At 46.9% G+C, this 22214-nt stretch overlaps 1 protein-coding gene and 2 non-coding genes across 3 annotated transcripts in view; all 3 read right to left on the bottom strand.

Annotated features, from left to right (window-relative positions):
• Window positions 1-13186, bottom strand: part of itga5 (integrin, alpha 5 (fibronectin receptor, alpha polypeptide)) — a 46610-nt gene extending 33424 nt beyond the window's left edge. The window contains exon 1 of the mRNA XM_064299063.1: window positions 12754-13186. Coding sequence (XP_064155133.1) covers window positions 12754-12950 — 197 coding nt within the window. The 5' untranslated portion in view covers window positions 12951-13186. The remainder of the gene's footprint in view (window positions 1-12753) is intronic.
• Window positions 13187-21165: 7979 nt separating this feature from the next.
• On the bottom strand, window positions 21166-21247 carry trnas-aga (transfer RNA serine (anticodon AGA)). Its single transcript has one exon. It is a non-coding gene; the product is annotated as a tRNA-Ser (tRNA).
• A 488-nt stretch (window positions 21248-21735) lies between these two features.
• On the bottom strand, window positions 21736-21818 carry trnal-cag (transfer RNA leucine (anticodon CAG)). The gene has a single exon. It is a non-coding gene; the product is annotated as a tRNA-Leu (tRNA).
• Between the last annotated feature and the right edge of the window lie 396 nt (window positions 21819-22214).

The raw sequence follows: 22214 nt of genomic DNA, 5'->3' as shown, positions 1-22214 counted from the left end.
AGCGGAGAAGTCTTACGAGAAGGGGGCGGCCCCGAAAAAGCCAAGGAAACCCGCCGGTGAATAACGACCTTCCCGGAGAATTTGACAGTTGACATTTCCCGTGTTGTCCATCTGGGGCCCGGATGTCTAGAGAGCGCAAAGAGGAAGTTGCTGCCTCTCCCTCTCTTTCCCCTTCTCATTCCTTCCCTCTCTCACTCTCTCCCTCCCACACACTGATACTCATACTTACACATTCGTGTTCATACACACACATTGACCAAAAAGTCCGCAGAATTCAATCTGAAAGAAAGCATTGCACTTGTTGCCAGAAGTGGCTTTTGTGGGTCAATATGGGGCAGTCTTACCTCTTTAATCTTTACCAAATCAGTACCCAAGTGCAGTGACAGGGAAACTGCTGTAGGAGATGATGGCCTTTGATTACGCCATGGTCCTGACCCACTGTGGTCGTTATGGGTCCCACTGAACCTCTCAAACTTACAGTTATGCCCACACTAAAGTAGCTCTTACAAAATGCCCACCAAGGCATCACCCTGTGCGGTTTAACCCTGTTCACCCTCACGGTTAATAATTAAAATAAGTGGTGACAATGAATAAACATTAGTAGTCGTACTATGCCAACTTTATATTTAAGCCTCCAAACAGTTCAAGGACATCATTAGAAAGGCTTCTCATTGGATGAATGCCAGCCCTAAAGTGGGAGTGACAGGTATACCCACCACTAAACAATTTAATTAGCCTAACACTAATGTGGCTAGTAGCCAATCTACAGCAAACCACTTACCGGGCTGTTTGAGTAAACTAGCCAAGGGATTTTCACTATGAAAGGGCTAATTAAAAAGTCCTCAGTATAAACTTCACCACAGGGTGCCAATGTGTATGCTCATTTAATCTCGGAGAACACTTACACCCACACCCACACACACACACACAGGGATTTCCCATTCCCACTCTGTACATGAAACCCTGCCACACCCACACACACACACACACACACTAAATACGAGAAGACAAATGGTCTCAGTTAAGACCCATTGTGCTGGATCTGTGCTCTCTTACCCAACCGCTATGATAATGAGTTATGCGGCTATTGTGATGCGAACTGGGCAGAGATCCCAAGTCTGAACAGAGGAGCAGGAGGAGACCACACGGCTGCAGCCAATCCCCTCACTTCCACGGCTGCAGCCAATCCCCTCACAGCCAATCCGCTCTCTTCCCGCCACACCCAGCAGGAGACGCTCAGACGGAGCCCAGGTCTGCTGCTCCCAGTCTCCCCTGAAGACCCTAAACTGCTACAGACCCTTTATGAGCCTGTTGCTAAAAAACTAGCATACTTCTTAACGCTTCCATCCAAAGCCTCTGTGCATTGTGTGTACTCCATGTTGACCGTATGGATTAGACAGCACCGGGTGACCAACCCTGGTACTGGAAAGCCGCAGGGTCTGCCGGTTTTCAACTTCACTCAATTGACAACAATTAAACCGTTCAATTGCCCAGGTAATTCACCTCATCTGGGTCTAAACTGGAAACCGAATTTAAGGTGAAAATCAAAACCAGCAGAGCCAGCAGCTCACCAGGACATGAGAGATCGGCATGAGTGCAGCATGAGGTGAAAGAAACAATGGTTCCACTCATGCATCTCATGTAAGCATGGGAAATAAATGTATGCACATTAACAAGATCCTATACAGCCCAACTGAAATCATGGCAAAGTAACTGGGATTATTTTATCGGGTGCCAGGCACTCAAATCCAAGTACATCAATTCCCTGGTGGATAGGGCTGCGTGTATAAACGCAATTTTTTTTTCGTTGAGGTTCCAAAAACCGAGAAAAAAAAAAAGAAAATGGAGGAAACATCTTTCATCAAAGAGCCTTTCAATAAACCCACAACTGGTCATCCGGTCCCTCCCCTCCCTTCAGTCACCATGGGCTGATAATGATCAGCAAGGAGAGCAAATAAGGACCGATTAGCATTTAAAGGGTCTTTATCCCAGCTAAGAATCTGTCTAGCCGCCACTCCCCCCCCCCACCCCCCCACCCCCAAAATGAGTGCCTGCTATTAGGAGCTGAACAATCAGACGAAAGATAGAACTCATCCCATCATCCTCTTCTCCTCCTGTCTGTCTGCCTACAGAGGGAGGGGGGTATTAGTAATGACCACGTGGGGCCATCACAGAAAGCCTGTTCTGGCTCCGAATAAGCAATTTTGGCAAAGACTGCTTCCTGTCATAGTCATCTTGGTCTATTGAAGAGGCAAAAAACTGTAAGGCTGTTTTAGGAAAACCCAACCTTTCCAGGATTCCATGACATAAACCACGCTCAATAACTCTTTTTTGATTCTCCCTAAATAGCTGAAAACATATTTCCACTCAATTCAGTCCCAGTTCCAACTTTTCATCATTTTTTTCCTCGCACAAAGCAAGTGCTCTTCTACACAAAAACTAAAGTTTCTCTCATGCCAACAAAACTCCTCAGTTCTACAATCCTTTTTATTCAGCACTTCCTGTCCGCTATCAAATCACTCAAGGCAGGGAGTATCACTGCACCCAAACCATCCAGGACATCATGCCTAATGATGCAGTTTTTGTTGTGGAATATTTCAAATGATATTCAATATTTCAAATGATATTCGATATTCAAATATTCAATTTCTATTGAGTACAAATTAGAAAGGGATTATAGGTAAATGAGATCACCCTACATTATTTCTGAGCAGGGCAATGAACGAGCTAATTTAACTGAAAATGCTGTGAGCAGGGCTTGGATTTCAGAGTCTGGGGTCTCTTGCGTTTCAGACCTGATGGTTCTGTATTGCAAAGGGTGAGAGGTTAGAGGGCATTAGCAGGGGAGAAGACAGCTGGCTATCAGCATTCTGAGTACTGATCTGACGCTGGTTTTGGGGGCCGGTCAGACCCTGGTTTTGGGGACGGGACAGACTCTGGTTTTGGGGACGGGACAGACTCTGGTTTTGGGGACGGGACAGACTCTGGTTTTGGGGACGGGACAGACTCTGGTTTTGGGGACGGGACAGACTCTGGTTTTGGGGACGGGACAGACTCTGGTTTTGGGGACGGGACAGACTCTGGTTTTGGGGACGGGACAGACTCTGGTTTTGGGGACGGGACAGACTCTGGTTTTGGGGACCAGTCAGACTCTGGTTTTGGGGCCGGTCAGACTCTGGTTTTGGGGACGGGACAGACTCTGGTTTTGGGGGCCGGTCAGACGCTGGTTTTGGGGACCAGTCTGGCCAGCCCCGCTCGGCTCTCCGCTCTTAGGGAGAAGTTAGCGCTGAAGAGTTAAGTCTGCTTTTCTTATGGCGCTTCCAAGAGCAGATTCTTTCGAGAAGGCTTTTGGCAGCATCAGAAGTTAGGCTGCAATATGAAAACAGTAAAATCACAGTGCAGAAAGAGCTTATCAGCAGTTTACATGCAGGGGAGAAGCCAGCCAGGGTAAATACAACATCTGCGGTTTTGCAAGGGCTCTGAGCCCGAGGACCACAGAGCCCAATTCCCTTTCAAAAACTGAAACCTTGCCACTTACAGCCCAGTGCCACTAGACTGAGGCTTTCGGTGTTAATTAGATTAATTGATGCAGGCTGTGCAAAATGGGAATGTATAAACAAAAGCTGTTGAGAAAACCCTTCCAGTAGGAGGGCTGGTTCCCCTGCACAGTGAGACGTCTCATTTGAGGCTTTAAATCGGCAATTATTGCAAACAAATAATAAAAAAAAACATTTAAATGGGTTTCATTTGGTTACATTTTTAATGGAGGTTTGGAAATTAACAGGGAACATTCAAATCAGGAAAAACATAATGAAAAATCTACTGTTTGACTCCATCCTTCTACCAGAAATTCATGGGAGAAATTCAGTTTGGTCTCACGACTGCGTCCCTGTAGATTTACTAGGAGGTTGAAACGGGTAATGAAATGCCCTTTCCTGCCACAGACGCATTTCTCTCATTTCCGTCATTAATCGTCTTCCTTCCTGATGAAAGTCTTCAGTCGACCCATGAGTCCAATGCAATTACAGCGGCCAGCAGTCGGCGAGGAAACCAACCAAAAGAAAAGCAGAGATCTTGTGTTTTTAAACAGCGGGAAATCGCAGCTCCGCGCCAGCGACACTGCCAGCCGCCATCTGCAGTGATGTCACAGCGGCAGGGGTGGCTGAGCCTCCCGAAAGCGGGCGCGGTGGTGGGCGAGCCGCGAACATGCGATTTTTGTCGCAGCGGAGAGGGGTGGGCTTGCCGTCTATGCTTTCAGCTGTCTGCACAGATTATTTTTGCGATTCTGGCCGCATTTAACAGAAGGGGGAAAGTTTCCTATCAGATGGACAGTGAGCCAGGAGCAGCTCTGGGAGACGACGGCCCCTGCAGAAATTAGGCACGAGCACATCGGGTGTTCGTAACACGTAGAATGAACCAAAATCCTGAGTCTGAAACACGACAAACAGCACAGGAGTCTGGGGTGTTGAGTGCTACAACTGGGGGACCCAAGCAGAATCTGCAGCAAAAGTCCTCAATACTGCATCCAGAATCTCACCACCTTCCAGCAACAATGTCTCCCCTTCCCCCCTCAGTGCAGGTGGCCCACACAGCGTCAGCACCCTCTCTGCACAGAAACACGCCGTCTCATTAAGGCCATATCTGTTGCATGTAAAAAGGAAGGAAAAGTCCAAAAAATTGGCATTATGGCACAGGATGGAGTCCAGTGACAGTACGGGTCTGGAACTTCTCCAAACGTGAGCGCAGAGGGGAGATCTAAACAGAAATAACGGCTCTCCCACTCTGGGCGTGCGCCAAGCCTGCGGGAGGACTGGCGGCCAGGGCGGAGGGCCGGGGGCCTGGGAGAGCGAGGGGGAGCGAACGGGGCGGCCTGCCCACAGCGTGGTCACACACGGTCAGATAACGGTCACATGCAGTTAGAGAATGGTCAAGAACAGTCAGCGAACGGTCAAACATGATCAGTGAATAGTCAAATACAGACAGACAATGGTCAAATAGACTCAGAGAATAGTCAGACACTTCCGAACATGGTCAAATGCCTCCTCCAAGTACGGCCCACTGGATTAAAGCACATTCTGACTGCAGGACTGTCCCTCCATAGCCCAGCATATTAGCACTAATAAAACTGTGCTTTGTCCATTCCAGAGCACCCCTCCTCCCTCCAGTCTCCGCTTGTCATCCATACATGGTCATGCGGGCTGCAGACTAAGAGCTTGTGAGGACCAGTACGGTGAGTAGTCAGGAAATGGGTTTTTTCTTCTTTTTGGTGGGTCTCGTGCCAGCACTAGCAGGCCCAGGACTGCCGGTGCCACGCTGACTGGCAGGCGGTCTCGCCGCAGCGGGCACGCCAGGCCCTGGACGGCGTGCCCATGGGGACGGGGGTCGGCGACTGCAGCAGGGCCTCGCTGCGGCAGCACGAGCACGCAGCCGCGCAGCGCTGCGCCGGGGGAAAAGCAGCCGGACCGTGAGACAAAGCGTCTGCAGCAGGGGGCGTGACCAGGGCCCGTACGGACTCCTGGCTTCCTGCAAATGCAGCTTTGAATCCCAGAGGTGGATGGGGGTTGGAGGGAGTAAATGAGCGCGCCTCACTGGGGAGAGTAAGAGAGAGAACAGGCACCAAACAGACCCCGCAGCAAAGCAAAGGGCCGAGAGCACCAGGCCGCCTAACTGCCGATTTGCACTTAAAATTCCAACCGACCCACTGCAGCGGCAGTTACAACAACAACAAAAAAAAGCCAACACTATCTCACTCCCATTAAATAGGTTCATCAGATAAACAATCCCCACTTCCAAGACCGGATTTGCATGTCATCATGAAAGCATTTCCTCCCAAAGGACATTTGTCCAGCACAGCGGGGGACTTGTCTACTCCCAGGCAACCAACCATTCTGGAGCAGGTGAGTAACTCACATTAAGGAATGAGACTTCCTGTCTTTATGCTTCCCAAAGAAGAATGTCAGATACGGATGTGCTTTAAGAGATGGAGGTGTTCCAAGGTGCAAGCTGGAGAGGGGTTCTGATAACACCGCGTTTAGGGGTGCAAGGTGTGGCGGGGGGGTGAAAAAATCAAGCAGGGGGGAAAATCCATTCTAGACATACAACAAAGTGCATCGACTCCCATGAGCCTCTGCGTCTCAGGCGTGAGCCAGGCTTCACCCTCCTGGGTCATTTCACACTTGTGCGTCGGGCCCGATCGCGACACCGCAGCTCCTAGGCTCTGCACATGCCCAGATGGGTTTAGACACAGGCTGGTAGAAGTGCAACCATTCTCCTTGGGCTTCACTTGCCACATGCCGCCTTGCATATTTTTACTACTGAAAAAATTGTATGTGACATATACAATAAGTGAACTTCTTTTTTTAGGAATTTTGAGGAATCATGGTTAATATAATTTATGGTATATATCCTGCTGGCAACTATTTACATATATTGCAGCAATAAAGAACAAAGGCTATGAGTATACATTTCACATGTTTTATCTACATGTCATATTTTATGAAAAAAAAGCTTAGTATTGTCTGCCTGTTCCAGGTTCTCTCTCCATCCCTCTTGGTCTGCATATGGTTCTCCCTCTTCTCCCTCTCCTTTTTCTTCTGGCTCTCTCCATCTCTTTCCCTCTACTGCCACCTCAATCTCCCTCCCTCCATACAGAATTCTGGTGATGTTGGAGGTCATCGGGTTTCCCAGAGTGCCGAGCAGCAGGTGCTCTTTGTGTGGATTAGCCACGGGATGACCAGAGCCCGTCTTTATAAAGCATCTCAGAGCAAGGGTGCTGATCTAGGACCAGTCCAGTCTTTTGATATCAGGTTATGATACTGACCACATAAACCTGATCCTAGATCAGCATCTCCAGGGAGAATGTCTGAGACATTTTATGAACATGGGCCCAGGGCCCTGAAACCCATGAGCCTGGCACCCCCCAGTGTGACCAACCGTTTAGTCTCGTGGCAGGAAGCTGTATCACAGCCTTCAGCGCTGTGTCCGGATGGATTCAAATAAAAAAGTCACAGTTCAGCTCAACATTTCAGCTGCACTGAGCGTTTCAGCTTCAACACCCCATTACTACATAACTGTAATTACAGTATTAACACGGCTAATTCCACATTCTCCCTGGTCCGGCTCTGATTTGTGAGAGGAAATGCACGGCATAGCGCTGAGGCACGTGTGACAAACCCAGCCAGGGGGTCGCTGCGTCACTGCGCCGTCGCAAAAGAGGGGCAGGGGACACTCAGGGAAACCCACAGTGACAGTAACAGCGGGGTCTGAGTTTTTTTGAGGGTTTACCCCCTCACATCACACACCTCCTGACCTTGCCCCACCCTGAGGAATGCGCTCGTGGCGCAGTTAAAGTCGTTAAACTGTGCCGCTTCACGCCTGGTCTCGGGAAAGGGGGGCGGGCTCTTCACACTCGGGGGGACGTTCCGTTCGCGGGGCCCGTGGCGCCGGCCGGCTGTCGAAACCCGCAGAGCGCCCTTCTCGACCCCCGCCTGACTCTCTTAAACTGGGGGGGGAAATGGCAATGAGCCCATGCAATCCCCAATGTGGGAGGAGCCCATGCATTCCCCAATGTGGGTGGACCCCACACATTCCCCAATGAGGAAGGAGCCCACGCATTCTTTGAAGTGGGAGGAGCCCAAACCTGAGAGGAGCCTGTGTTATCAGCACAAATGGTGCTGTTTCTTTATTTTCCCCCTAACAGGGGCAAACAAAGTTGGAATGATGGCAGTGGGAGATTATATCTACCTATCTCTGCAGGACCAAGGGGCCTGAATAATAAACCCCACCCCCCCACCCCCAGCCCCAAGGCGTTCCCGCCATCAAAAGGGAGATCACTGGCCTGATTCAGCTGTTCAATACCCATCGCTGGGTCTGCTCCACTGACCCACGCAGGACAGGAACCCATTATAGCTCCTTACGCAGGAGCTGCCCGCAGCTGCGCATTCACCACACAGACCGAGGCCTGGAGGAGAACCGGAGTAGTCCTCCTGGAGGAGTCCACAACCTGTTCACGCAGCGAGCGTTAGCGCTTCAGGGCCCCATGAATCTGACAGGACAGGCCAGGCCTGGCTCGACTGCATGGGGGAAAAACTTTAAATCCAAATGCTGACAATGTGAATCAATAATAAATCAACCACCGAGCACAGAACAGGTCACATGTAAAGTTTCCCCAAACAGCAAACCTTTTTCAGCGACTTACAGAAGGCCCACTGTCCTGAGCGCCCAGGCAGCACTCGGAGCAGAATGATAACCTCTCTGGAGGAGAGAAGAATAGACGGTCAGCACCCGCCCATCCCCCTCTCCTCTCCTCCGGAGGACCCGCCCAAAGCTGCCTCGATAGAAGTCTGCAGACAGATACTATAATATTAATTAGAAAAGCGAACGCAGGCTGGCCAATCGGTGTGGGGATTTGACCTGGCGCAGAAACATATAAGCAGCACCGGAGTTACAGGGCTACAGGTCCTCGGTAAACATTAGCTTAGCGGGGACCTTGAGTGGGAGGAAACGGACCGCCAGTGCGATCGAGGGCGACCCCACACGCTGCACGTCGCGGCCGGACCCCGGCCTACGCTCAAACGCAACCGAGCGGGCCAGGAGGAGGCTGTAAAAGCACATACCGCGGCAGCGGAAAAGCCCCACTGCGCTCCCGTACGCGGACGACTCTGGCGACACGGCAAAGAGAGGAGGGGGTTTTCAGACGGAGTTCAGCGCTCGCTAAAGTTTACATGTCCTGAATGCCGCGGCCCCGAGCGCGGCGAATCCTATGGCGGTTTTCGCGACGTTTGATTCAGGGATAAACTCCGTCCTCAAAAGGCCCCGAGCTAAACAGTCTCTCTCTCTGAACAGAGGGCTGGTGCTGATCTCCCTGCGTGACTCGGGTCTTCCGTTCCCACCTACAAGTGATCTTCCACAGTGCCAGCCTCGCTATCCGTTCAAACAGGACAGGGAGTGACTGTAGAATTCAGACAGACTGAAGCAGGTAGGATTAGCTCAGACCATGACCAGACAGAGCAGAAGAGCTTGTTTTCGGTTTTACTCGCAGGAGGGTATAGATGTTTAATTCTTTTAATCTATATCCCTTCTGCATTATCTCTTGGCCAGGATCATGAACACAGTGGACAGGATGACAGGTCCACAGCAGAAGCTGTGTGCAGGATGGCTCTGGCCACAGTCCATACTCCCCTTCTCCACTCCGAGCCTAGGATGCTCTCCTCTGGCTGGTGTTTTAGGATGCCAATGGCTTAAAGAAAGCTGTGAAATGTCCTTCATCCCTAGAGCTATGGGCCTCCTGAAAAAGGCTAGGTGAACTGTGAAAAGTGTGTACATCCATTGTTCTTGTCCCTGGGTATTGTGTTGATACGTGATTTGTTGCATTATACAGTTAAATTGTGTTTTTACTGTCTTTATTGACCTTGGTTGGACAATAAAGGTTGTATTGTATTGTATCTGTGTACTGTTTCTGTACAGGGGGAAGAGGGGAAGGAGGACCAGTCACATTTTTCTTGTTCTTGTAAGACACTTTGGCAACACTGGATATTTGACATGCCAATAAAGACCACTGGAGAGAGGGAAAGAAAGAAAGAAAAAGGGGGAGTAAGAGAGACTTCACACAGCTGGCCCTGAAGAGTGGCGCACGGGTCAAGGCTGCTCTGGCTGCCCTGTGTATCACAGTGTCAGGGCTGCGCAGCTCAACTGGCCAGAGAACATTCCCCCAGAGATAACACTGATCCATGGACTCACAGTAACTGACCATCTACAACATTAACAAATCCACCCCCACCACCCCCCAGCCTGGCCTTTCACTCATCCTTTCCTCCCTCCCTCCCTCCCCCTCAGTCTCTAACCAGTTAAAAGTTAAAAGTTCAGATGATGTCATGGACTATGACTCTGGCTCTCACCGTGATTTCATACTTCATAAGGCAGAGACCCACGCAGAGTGGGAAGAGGGGGGGGTGGCTGCAAATTAAAACCCTACAGAATTACATCAGCAGACCGGGGCAGCTTTACACACACAGACATAGTCTGCTGATGTCACATCCTAAATCATGCAGCTTTCACGAGCCTCTCTGCCAGAAAAAATGTGGACCATTACCAGTCCCATTAAAAAAGCCCAGCCTGTGACTGCAGAGAGAAGAAAGGGGGGAAGGCTGTGAAACCGGAGACCCTGACAGCGCTAAAGCCTGGCCAAATCCCGCTGTCGGGACACGGCTGGGCAGACGCAAACACAGCAAGAGGCCGGTCGCAACAGGGGACCTGTTCTGGCTAATTATTACAGCTGGAGACAGGCCTGGTGTTCTGTTCAGCGCTAGCGGGTATTGGCTATTCTGCAACGCAACTACAAACTCTGGAACGACGCGGGAGCGGCCCTGCCATTGTTCTGAAATCACACGCTCTGAACTCTGGCTTCAGAACGTTCATTGGGTATCAGGGGCGGGACAGACCGCAGGTCTGCGCGGCAGAGCTCCTGCATGAGAGCTACTGACGGAACATGGGTGGCTGGAGCAGGCAGCGCCTGTAAAGTATCATCTCAACAAAAAAAATATGTCTGTCTATAAGTCATTAATTCAAACTTGCAAACTCTAGCCCTGCTATTAAAAGTACTGATATCAAAATGAGGCCACGTTACAACAAGCAATATCTATTGGCTATCTTAGCACACCCAAATTAAACAAGCTCTATTCCAAAGCAATGCTATCCAGTGTTTCCTAAACAATTTCATGTAACTTGTCCATGTGTTTCTTCATCTTACCATCTGAAGAGAATGTGGTCATTCAAACTTTTAAAAAATTTGGTTTAGGGCTCTGTTGCATGGACGTGTGAAGCCGTATCAAAATTATGTCTGTTTACATGAGGTCAGAAGGTACAGAAGTTAATGTTCTTAAGGGATGAGTCTGTGGTCATTGTGGTTATTTCTGCGAGACGCCCTGAAAATTGCTAAACTTTCGGTGCGGTATAAGCATGGGCTATGCCCCGCCAAGCCATAACTTGGCAGATGGCATACCTGCCATCCCAATGTGCAGCTATGACGCCACAGGCCTCCTACCAGTAATGACATTAATGCGAATCTGCAGTCCTACCCTCAGCATATCACAGGGTCAGGAGTCTTCCCTTCTTCTCAGGGGATGGCCGGGTGTTTGGGCTGATAAACTATTTAGGGTCAGGATGTCCTCAAACCTTCTACTCGTGAGATCACAATCTGAGACAGACAGGCAGAATCTGCCAAAAATGTTAGCTCCCGCACGCAGCCATACTCCAAACTCCACAAATTGCTTGCGGTTCTAAAGGCAATCAAAACTCCATTTAAAGTTAATAATTATTATTGTTGTTGCTGTTATTATTGGGATCACACGATTGTTGTTGTTGTTGTTTTGTTGTTGTTGTTATTATTATTATTATTATTATTATTATTAGAAGCACATGATTCTGAAACTTGGGACAAATCAGGTAACAGACTGAAAAGAAAAGCCAGGGGGCTGTAGGCAGAATACAATTTACACTACTGGTTACAGTCTAGACACTGAACAAAGAACACACCTTCTGACTGACGAGTAGTATGGAGCTTTCACACTTCGTCATGGCTTGAAAACCCATCTTTACACACACGGCTTATGTAACAGTTCAAAATAATAGGCCTTATTAGCTATATCCTCTGTGCAAAAGCACACGTGTATAGGCAAGCAAACAAAGGCAAGTAATTTTAAAACGCATGACACACGTCGCTGGTAGCTCACTCCCTGAATACTGAATTTATCAAGACTCACACTGCAGTAGAGGTAGTTGCCTTTGATCTGCTCGGGAGCAAACAAATGGAGTGGAGGTTTTAACGCAAAAAGGGGTGAACCCCCATGGGATTTGAGTAAGCACATCCAGTCCTTGTCTCAAAGGGTTGGTACCCCACTGAGAGAGGAAACAGAATTGTGCTGACCGTTTACTTCGAAAGATGTCAAAATAGGCTACTGCAAAATCGCGATATTTACTAAACAGAATATTGAAAAAATATTTATAAAGATCAAATGACGTACAGTCTAAATTCTATGTAACGCTGCTCTCCGCACATTTGTGGCTGAATTGAATAAATGACCAACGTTGCTTACAAGTGACATGATAGGAGGAGAGTAGGCTATCCAATGAATGAAACTCTTAACAGGAAAAGCATATGTCCAATGTGTTCTGCTAAGGGACTTACTGCCAAGCTCGAAGAGAGCAGTTGGATAAATTAACAACACCTCTGACAATAGCTAGCAAGTTAATAAAGGGGACTTAGCTGACCCAAACTCGACTCAAGACAACTTTTGAAGAGAAAAAATCGGAATGAGAAATGCTGTAAAGTTATCATAGTTTGCCTAATAGAAATACTTTCTTTTAATGGAACAGAATTCAAACAAAACCAGGGAAATGCGGTAGCATCAGAACTTTGTTCACAGTCTTTGAAAGGACAGCCCTTTGTCCTTTTCCCACTCTTCACTACTTTACCATTCAAACAGACACCAGTGTTTGCGTCGAAGTGCGAAGATGGTTTAGGAATTCAACTACATGTGTTTACGTAATATAAACCGTTGCCAGTCGTGTGCTAATAATCGTCCTTCGACTTGAGAAACTGACGTAGAGGAAAACACGAAGAAAAAATATTTAACCCCAGCATGGAGAACTGTAGCCTAACCATACAGCCTTCAAATGCGAATTCAGCCTCTACAAGTATAAGTCATACATTTTGTTGACTCTACGCCAAAGTACATTTGAGATATTGACACTAACCTTGATGAACTGGTCAAATAAAATTCTACAGAATATCCGAAGTAGCTCCCATTCGGTCCGCTGTAGACAGTTGGGTTCTCCACGTCCAGATTAAACGCTGCGCACAGCGGCAGAACCGCGATCAATAAACTAAGCAGCGCACTGAGCCGAGATCTTGAATTTGATGGAGTTGGCAGATGATTCCGCTTTAAGCCCATCTCTGTTTTTAGATGAATCCACTTGGCTTATTTCGTGTATTTTAACCACTGCGCTGATAGTTTTAATACGTTTAAAAGATGGTGTCCTGCGTCCAGTCAATGCTATCTAAACTTCTGCATGCCGATACACAACCGCACGAGCTGTATTCATAAACGTTCGACTCCTGACTGCTCTTGTCTTTCTCCGTCCCCTCTGCTCTCACTTAGCTAATTGAAGAAGCGTCGAAGGGGAGGGAGGGAGTTCCCTAACTCATGGCAAACTTCTGTAGAGGTGGAGCTTGCGATTCACAAAAAGAGGGTGGGGGAGAGGGGGAAATCCAGGAATTGCTCTCATTTGGTCATTCCGGACCCCGGCGAATCTCCACTGAAAATTCACGCGGATACATTCCACAAAAATGTTGCTGTTATTCAGAGTTTTTGTTAGACATAGTCTTTTTCGCTGGTTAAGTCTTTGATAAAAGTATATGCATTTGTTTGAATTCATTTTTACGTTTTCCATATATAATTTTAATTGTTTTATTGTAATTATTATTGTTTTTTGTTTCAATTTCTTATTCATTAATACAATACCTTCATCAGACCGGTGACAGGCGGCAGAGAAGTTACTAACGATAATAGCTTGCTTGCAAAAGAATTGTCCCGCCCATTTGAACATCTATGCTAAAGAGCTCAGTAGGTTATTTGTGACAGTTTACGATTAATTAATACCTGTGATAGATATTATTTATGGAAAGCCATAAATTACTCTAAGCTAATTCAGAGAACAGAATACGAGACTAGTCAGTCAGTCTACATAAGGGGACAGTAAAAAGAAGTCATTGTGCTTGGGCAGTCTGCGCTTCTGCTCAGGAGCTGACGCAGCACGGAGGATGGCAGAGAATGCCGGATCTCGAGCCCCCTGTACCATTTTAAAAGGTCTGAGTCACAGGAGACGCACAGACGCGGAGAGCGGCGGCACTCAAAGGATCGCAGCATGGCTAAAATCAGGCATTAGTAAAGCCACCGGGCTGCTGGAATTAGCGTGTGTTGGTTTAGCTGAATCAGTCTTAGCCCAGGGATTTGGCCCGAGAGGCCAGGTTTGGCAGCGGCGGGGAGATGACGGCAGGGCTGGGTGCTTACATTTATTAAATTTAGCAGTCGTTTTCCCCAGGAGGGAAGGGTTGGGGGTGGAGGTCCATTTGGGAAGTGGGTAGAGGTGTGGGATAGTGTGGAGTAGGATGAAATTAGAACAGCAGGAAAATTCACAGCTGTTGGGACGATGAGAGTTCCCAGCACTGATCTTGAACTTGTCTAGTTGCCTCCCACGTTTCCAGCGCAAAAACAGCCTGTGAGCTATGGAGGTGCATGAGCATGCACCGCCTCACTTATGCCGATGCCAGAGCAGTATGCAGAGGGTGGTCACTAATTGAACTATTGTAACATTTCTTTCCTGTTTGACTCTTTCATTTTGCAATTTGTTTGCTCACAATTCATTGGACCTGGGTCAACCATGTATTTGAAATACCTCAGTAACCCACAGCATTTTACTGTTTTCTAACATTTCTTAAATGAAGTATTTTACCCACTAATCTTCCACAGGAGGATATCTCCCACCCATACATTGTATTCGTGCTTATCATCAGCTGTTTGGAATTTTGGGTATCCAGAGTTATCAGCATGAAACAGAATTGTCACTTTTTGAAAGATATCCCTCTGGTGACTGATAGGCCCTTTATTCGTACATCTGTGTCCAATAGTAATGAGTTCTTTAGCCCCCTCCAGGGAAAATGCAATTTCTATAATTTGTTTTGCATGGTACTGTTGAGAAATGGGGCAACTCATGGGACATCAGAAAAGAAAGTGTCCAGCACACGCGTGGCACACATTCTGTTAAAAAAAAAACAGGAACAGATCAGCTAATATGACTTTGATGTGGTACATAGGTAACATGACTGGATGTCAGGCAGGTTTTTTATTTTCTTCATTTCATTTTTAAGGCTAGAATGTTCTTCCATTTGTTCTTTTCTGAAATTCAGTCATTCCTTAAGGGGGCAGGGGCAGGGGAGGGGGGGTGGTCTACACAGTATAATTCACGGACAGGGGTTGGTGGGGGTTGGGCATATTGGCAGAGACGGAAGGGGGAGGGAGGTATCATTAACATGTCTAATGAGGAGAGATCGAAAAACACATGCATCTGAAAAGAGAAGTTTGTTTGTCTGCAAAGATTTATTCTGCATCTTCATAGCCGTAGTTGTGTGCCATGAATAGGCTGTCGTTCTCAAAGAATGATGTTAAAGAGTGAGGTACTGAAGTCCATTTTTTAAACAGTCTGCCATCCCACATGCCCTGTATGCCAGGCCCTATTCACCAAGGCACGGAGGCCTCATTTAACACGCTGGTGTTAGGGCACTGAAATGGATACCACAGATAATAACTCTCAAAAATATTTATACTTCGCACTGAACAGGGGGGCATTCACAGCTGACACTGACTAGCCTAAATATCATATTGACTCTGGCAGCTGCAAATCAAGCCTGTGTGTGTGTGTGTGCGCGCGCGCGTGTGTGCATCTTCCATATTGACCTTACCTTCCGCATCAGAAACACGGTACTGATTGGGCCAATCAGAATAATCTCAGTCTTTTGGAAACCCCCTCCACCCCCATACCCTCCCCTACCACCACCACCCAGTTCTACACCTTCATTCAACTTTGCCCTTTGATTTCATCGCCTCCATTCAATGTCAAAGTATCAGATTCACGGAGCAGCACAAATACACACCTCCCATCCCTTTGTTGGGGACCGTGGTAGGTCGTGACTCAAACCCCCTAATTGTGGGGTGTCTGGGCGCTTTACTGCCCGAAGCGTATCTCGCTATTTCCCCCGTGGAGAAATGGGTTCAAAGTGGCCACGTTACTGTCTCTGTTTGTGTAGAGGGGAAACGGCAATCAGCAGATCAGTCATCACACTTAGATATGATCTTAGGCCACAGGGATCTGACTCATACACCATCCCCGAGGGGACTCCTATCAACACAGAACTGTTGTACAGGAAAGCACAGTATTATTTTTCGAATATTAGCATGCGCCAAACCTACAATAACCCATCCAAAACATCTTGTTTGTTTTTCCTTTATTGGTCCACAGCTTGGGTTTCACCTCAGACACAGGTGTGCTCTTCAGATCTGCTGCCGTCTGCAGTCCGGGTGTTGATTCATCGTCCGGGCAGGCGGTGACGCAAACAGTCGCAAGCAAGTGATAAGAGTTCCCTCCCGTCTGAACACCTTACGCATGGTTCCCTTGGCCGGCTGGGTCCAGACGGGGCAGAATGAAATGCTGAGAACTGGCAGCTGTGGTCCCTGGTGACGCATTGCCAACGCACCTGCCTCTCTGCTGTGGAGCATGGTGCCGTCCACCAACACCGAATCCTTCTAGTGCCCCCCCCTCTCTCTCTCTCTCTCTCTCTCTGTCTGCTGGTGGAGTTCATGCCTCCCCTGCAGAGTTCCGCCCTGGTTGTGACATCACACAGCGCTGTCATGGAAACCAAGCGAGAGTGCAACAAAACACTGCGGGCCTGTTTGAGGTCCTGTTTGGAGCTTTCCAAACAGCTGGCTGTCTTTTTTTAAACTTAGGTCACACACAGGGGGACGCGTGACCCTTGCGGATCTTCATCCAGACAACTGGGTCTCAGAGAAGTAACTTGAGCGGCTCGGCACTCTCCCTTTATTGGAACAACACAAGAATAGCACTTTCAAGTCCTGCCCTCTGGACATCAAGCAGAGGTCTTTCTTTTGGACTTAAATGCCTAGCAGAGCAGGCAACACTCTTCTGCTGCTCCAGTGGTATGCACCTTATGGGCTAGCACTGGGGTTATACTTACACAGAACCGTAAAACGCACCATGAAAGTAAGGACTGGCCAATATCTTCTTAGTATGTATCTGAACCCGCAGCCTCTAGAGATCTGCTTTACAGAGTCTGGCTTTCAAACATACATGAGGCATGAAAGCCTGCCAAAGTGGTGACTGTGAAACCCCCAATGTGTGAGGCACTGAACTCCCTTCATTTGAAATTTCAGGTGCATCAGATGATCATAAACAGAGTTTAGGGGTAGCTGAGACAGTGTGACTGTGTGTGAGCACCTCAGACAGAAAGGGCTATCAGCACCTTTAATTGATTGGTAATTACTTAAGTCACACAAAGGCCCTGTTGTTATTTTGGGCTCAATCACACAGTGCTCGAGGCAGATTATCTGCATGTGCACAGCAGGGGAACGTAGGTGTGTGTATCAGCAATCAGCGCCAGCCAATCAGCATGGGTTGTGTGCACAAAGAAGTTCTACAAAGTAAAAACAAGTGCTTGTTGCTATGTTTGCAGACCCACTTGTTTGTGCAAAACAGACACTTATCTTGGACTGATGATGATATGGCACTACACCATTTGAAGTCATATGTCGCATTGTAAAAGTTCATTTCCCCCTTTGGCTCTTTGCTCAGAGTCAAAACTTGCAGTCAGTCCAAGACTGTCTTTGCAGGTCTTGAACTAAGCTTTTGACCCATTCCCCTTCCTCACCTTCCCAACCCATCACCGTCTTCTACTATAGCGATACACATCTTACAGACAGGAAATTCCTCCAATGCAAAGACTGACCTGCACTTCCTGTTTGTACTCACCCAATCTCTCTCTCTCTCTCTCTCTCTCTCTCTCTCTCACCCTCTCATTGTAACCATTCTTACTTTTTTCTTTTATCACCCTTTTCACCATTTCTTGAGAGGAAGGGTAGGGAGGTGCTACTGATTGCCCCTGATATTTTGAGCAGAGCTGTTGATTGGCCATTAAGGAGAGAAGTTTCCAGATGACCTGGGCCGGGCTAGGCTAGACGGAAAGGCCATTCCTTCTCATTGTTTCTATTCTTTCTGTTAGGGATGAAAGACGTGAATGCGGGGCCCGGAAATTCTTTAAAAATGTAAAAAAATAAATAACAATTGACGGAGAGAAATGTGGGCCATGCCCATTTGTTAAACATAAAAAATTTAAGAGGGAATTCGCTTGATATTTACTCATGTAGGCAATACTCCACATCTAACAGAGATTTGGTCCAGGAGGAAACAAGGTTACTCTGAATTTATTTTACTGCGAGTAAAATTTGACTAAAAACCACTCTGTCAGAGATGATTTAACACTTGAAGAGTTTACTGTGCAGGTTTTGTTTAAACACAAAGAGCAAAAAGAGATCAAATGTTGTTTCAGCAATCTGAAACCTGCCTCGTTTGTGGACATGGCAACATCTTTAGCTCCTTAGAAGCTGGAAGCCAAGGTTAATCACCGCCACCTCTGTGCTTTAGACCCGTAAAATTAATGACCCTACCAATGAAACGCCACAGAGCCTCGCCTCTGCCGGTGCTCACTGTTAACCCCAGTTAAAGACCCTCTTTCACTGTTGGTGTCTTTGTTTACACAGGTTTTATTTGGGATCTGTGAGCCAGACTTTTACACTCTTACAAAATAAATAGAAGGTAATGGATACAATGGAATGACATTTTGACATGGACGCTACAATGGACAACTTGTTCTCCCTTCAATTATGTTTCTTGAAAAAATATATATTTGGTATTTACTATAGCATACATTTAAGAGAATATAATTTTATTATGGACACCAGATATCTTGGGTCTGTCAAAATATAGCATACATTTTTTGATCAAAACAGCAAATGTAGATTCACCACAAGAGTGCATAAAGAGTCTCATGGGGACTAAGTGTTTTCTATTATAGGTAATATTTAGCAATAACTCCATCGGAGTTAACTCTACAGTTAAAACGTTTCTTTGCACAGAGGCAAGTTTTATTTTTAAATTCTGGACATTTGTATGTACAGACATTCTGCTGGAATGCAATTGGGAAGTCATATACTGTTATTATCATCAGTATTCCTGAATAGCTGCTTCACACCTATTCCATTAAAAGATAAATCATGCTCTACGTCCCTCTGGATAAGAGCGTCAGCCAATGGATTGTAATGTAATGTCATGACAAACGCCTGCCTTCAGACTTATTGTGGCATAAAATATTTACCCCTGGTGGCCGTCAACCATTACAGTCCAGCAGCTTTATAAAAAATAAAAAAAGTAAGTGAGGTTTCACATGGGGTTTTGGGGAGCTATGCTTCAGTGAAATATCATCGGACAATGACATCATCCAAACTGTTCTGTGTCCGGACACCTCGTCAAAACAGCCCCCAAAGAGACATGGAGGCACGCACGTCCACCTGTCTGAGGTCCCGTATAGAGCCTGAAAAATGAATGCAGTGCTGTAAAAACGGGGAACGTTTTTCCGCCCTGCGCGGCCAGAGTGGGCCTGAGGAAGAATTTGGGGTGTCCAGGTGCTGGGGCTGCCTCTGCTCTGTAGCGCCACATACTGGGCTTCAAGGACATAGATTTCAGCAGAAGTTCAGACTGTGCAGACTGCACAGTGCATCTCTCTAAAGGGAGGAACTGTGGGGCTACACAGAGCCTGATTTTACTGACACAGTGTGTGTTTGTGCGCGCGAGTGTGTGTGTGTGTGTTGGGGGGGGGGGGGGGGTTCAGCGTAGGTGGAATGTACATGTGTGTAAAGATTCCTGTAACCTCAAAGATATACATGTATATTTTGACAATTTGAAACTGCACTGCACTGAAAAAACTGGCATGACCAAAACAACGGCAGTATTTGTATATGTGAGGTGACCTGCTGGTCCTCCTGGGCGCGCTGTGTTGTCTTTGTGAAGTGGATGTGGTGAGGTCCAGCGGAGAGGCATGCAGCTCAGGGCCAAGTGTGACAGGGCACAGTGAGAGCAGCCGGGTAATGACTCACAGAGAGGAGCCCAGGGGGTCCCTCCCCCCATCTCTCTTTCTCTCACTCCCCCGCTCCTGTCCTTCTGCTACTTTCCCACACTCACTACCCTGGCCTGAGACAGATACACATTCCCCTGATACGCACATAAACACATACACTGCGTTTATACAATGCATGTGTGCACACAAAAGCATTTGCACACACACGTACATATACACACTTCATGTATCTCCAACTCAATTCTCTTTATCTATACCTTTACACACTCTCTCACTCTTACAAGCACACACATGCGTTGCATATGCTCTCTCTCACATACAAACACTGTCACACTGTCTCGTAAACATACCATCGTAGAAACACACTTTGTCTCTTATGCATACAAATAAACACACATTCATGCATAACAAAAACTTGCTCGTACATACAACCAGGGAAACAAACACTCTCTCAACCACATCCAAACACATGCATACAAACACATACTCACTCTGTGACACACTTAAACACACGCTCAAAAACACACGTACATAGAAACACACTTTTTTGTAGTGATGCACACATACTGTGATTTGATTTTTATATTATTTTCACACATACTCATTCTGGCATACTACAGAATCCCAGTGATGTAGCTTTAGCCGTCCTTGCAGCAGTGCCCTATGAACTTGCCTGAGGGTAGGACAAAGCATGTTCTTTAGGAAATTAGCATGTGATCTTTGAATGCTGAGTTAAGGAATCGACTGAAGAGATTTTAACTGTAAGAGCTTTCATCACTTCATCACACTCTGGGGAAAGACGCTTCCTCCATTCACCCAGAGTCTGGGTTCGTTTGGTGGGACAGGGGCAATGAGGTCTGCTGTAAGAGCACAGACACTGAAATGCAGGTAAAGACACAGAGTTTAACCTACAGGGTCCAAGTCAATCTACGTGGTCGTTCCCTGCACTTGGAACTGTACTTCCCTCGAGGGTTTTCAACACACCTGTTCCTGGTTTTGGTTATACACTTGATTGTACGTCGCTCTGGATAGGAACGTCTGCCAAATGCCTGTAATGTAAAATGTTATGTAATTGTGGTCTGCTATTGTTTCTCTGTATATTCTGAATGTTGCTTTAAAGGTATTGAAAGATGACCAAAAGCATGTCCAGAAGCAGTACTATAATTACCCGAAAGAAAAAGACTTGTGTACTGTCAGAGAGAGATTCCAACCCCAGTCTACAGAGAAGGCTTTGTCTTGAATACAGCAGGAGATCTAATTGAGCCTGAAACTCAGCTAGCACACAATCTCTGCTCTTTTTGTTATTAAGACTCCTGACTGGAACTAGAGAGCGTAGTTGAAGAGATTTCTGCAGGATACTGACATATCAACTACAAGAAAATCAGCTACAAGAAGATCATGCATCACGTAGTCGGCAGGACTCGAACCTGCGCGGGGAAACCCCAATGGATTTCTAGTCCATCGCCTTAACCACTCGGCCACGACTACTGCCATGGCTGTGGGAAAGTTATTCTTAACAAGTACATACAAAAAACACAACTGTAATTCAAAATGAACAACACTTGCTAGGCTGCGGATGTACAATGTCCACAAAAATTATCGACACCCTTAGTAAAGACGAACAATAAAGGCTGTATACAACAAATAACATGGGAAATTGACTATATGTTTGTTAAAAATGAAAAGATTATATTCTTTTATATTACTTCCATTGCTCAGAGACAAATTTGCCTGAGGGGAGGACAAAGCATGTTTTTTAGGAAAGTTGCATGTGAATGGCACGTTAATGAGTTGACCGGAGAGATTTCAGCTGTAAGAGCTTTCATCACTTCATCACACTCTGGGGAAAGACACTTCCACCATTCATCTAGAGTTTGGGTTCGTTTGGTGGCGATCTAATTGAGCCTTAAATTCGGTTACCACACAAACTGTTTTTCTAACTACGGCTCTGGTCAAAGGAAAAGGCTTCCCGCCATTGTCAGAAGTGGGATTCGAACCCGCGCCTCCAGAGGAGACTGCGACCTGAACGCAGCGCCTTAGACCGCTCGGCCATCCTGACTGGGGCACTACAAATACCTTTTCAAGTATAGATATTTAAATACTGGTTTACATTCTGTGTTTAATTGTAAGCATTCATCTGATGAACAAGACCCATTTCATTTCTCTCCTTCAGTTGCTTCTTTTTAATCTTGGCTATTGCTTATGCTGTGATACATGCCATGGTTCTGCACAGGGGTTGATTGACGTAAGCATGCAGACACGTCAAAGCGGTGAAGCCAGTCAGTAGATTTAATAAAGCAGCAACAGACTTCAGAACAGGCCTGTGGAAAATATTAGCCTTTGCAGAACAGTTTTGGGACACTGACCAACACCCCCACCCTCCCCACCAAATGCTGAGACCTCAGCAGCTTCTGTGCATGCTGTGCTGGCTGTGAAAGAAAGGTAACTCAAGTAG

This window comes from Anguilla rostrata, chromosome 11 (genome assembly GCF_018555375.3).
Source record: "Anguilla rostrata isolate EN2019 chromosome 11, ASM1855537v3, whole genome shotgun sequence".
Classification (NCBI taxonomy): Eukaryota; Metazoa; Chordata; class Actinopteri; order Anguilliformes; family Anguillidae; genus Anguilla; species Anguilla rostrata.
Note: the sequence above shows the minus strand (reverse complement) of the source record. Positions and strands in the feature narration are given on the sequence as shown.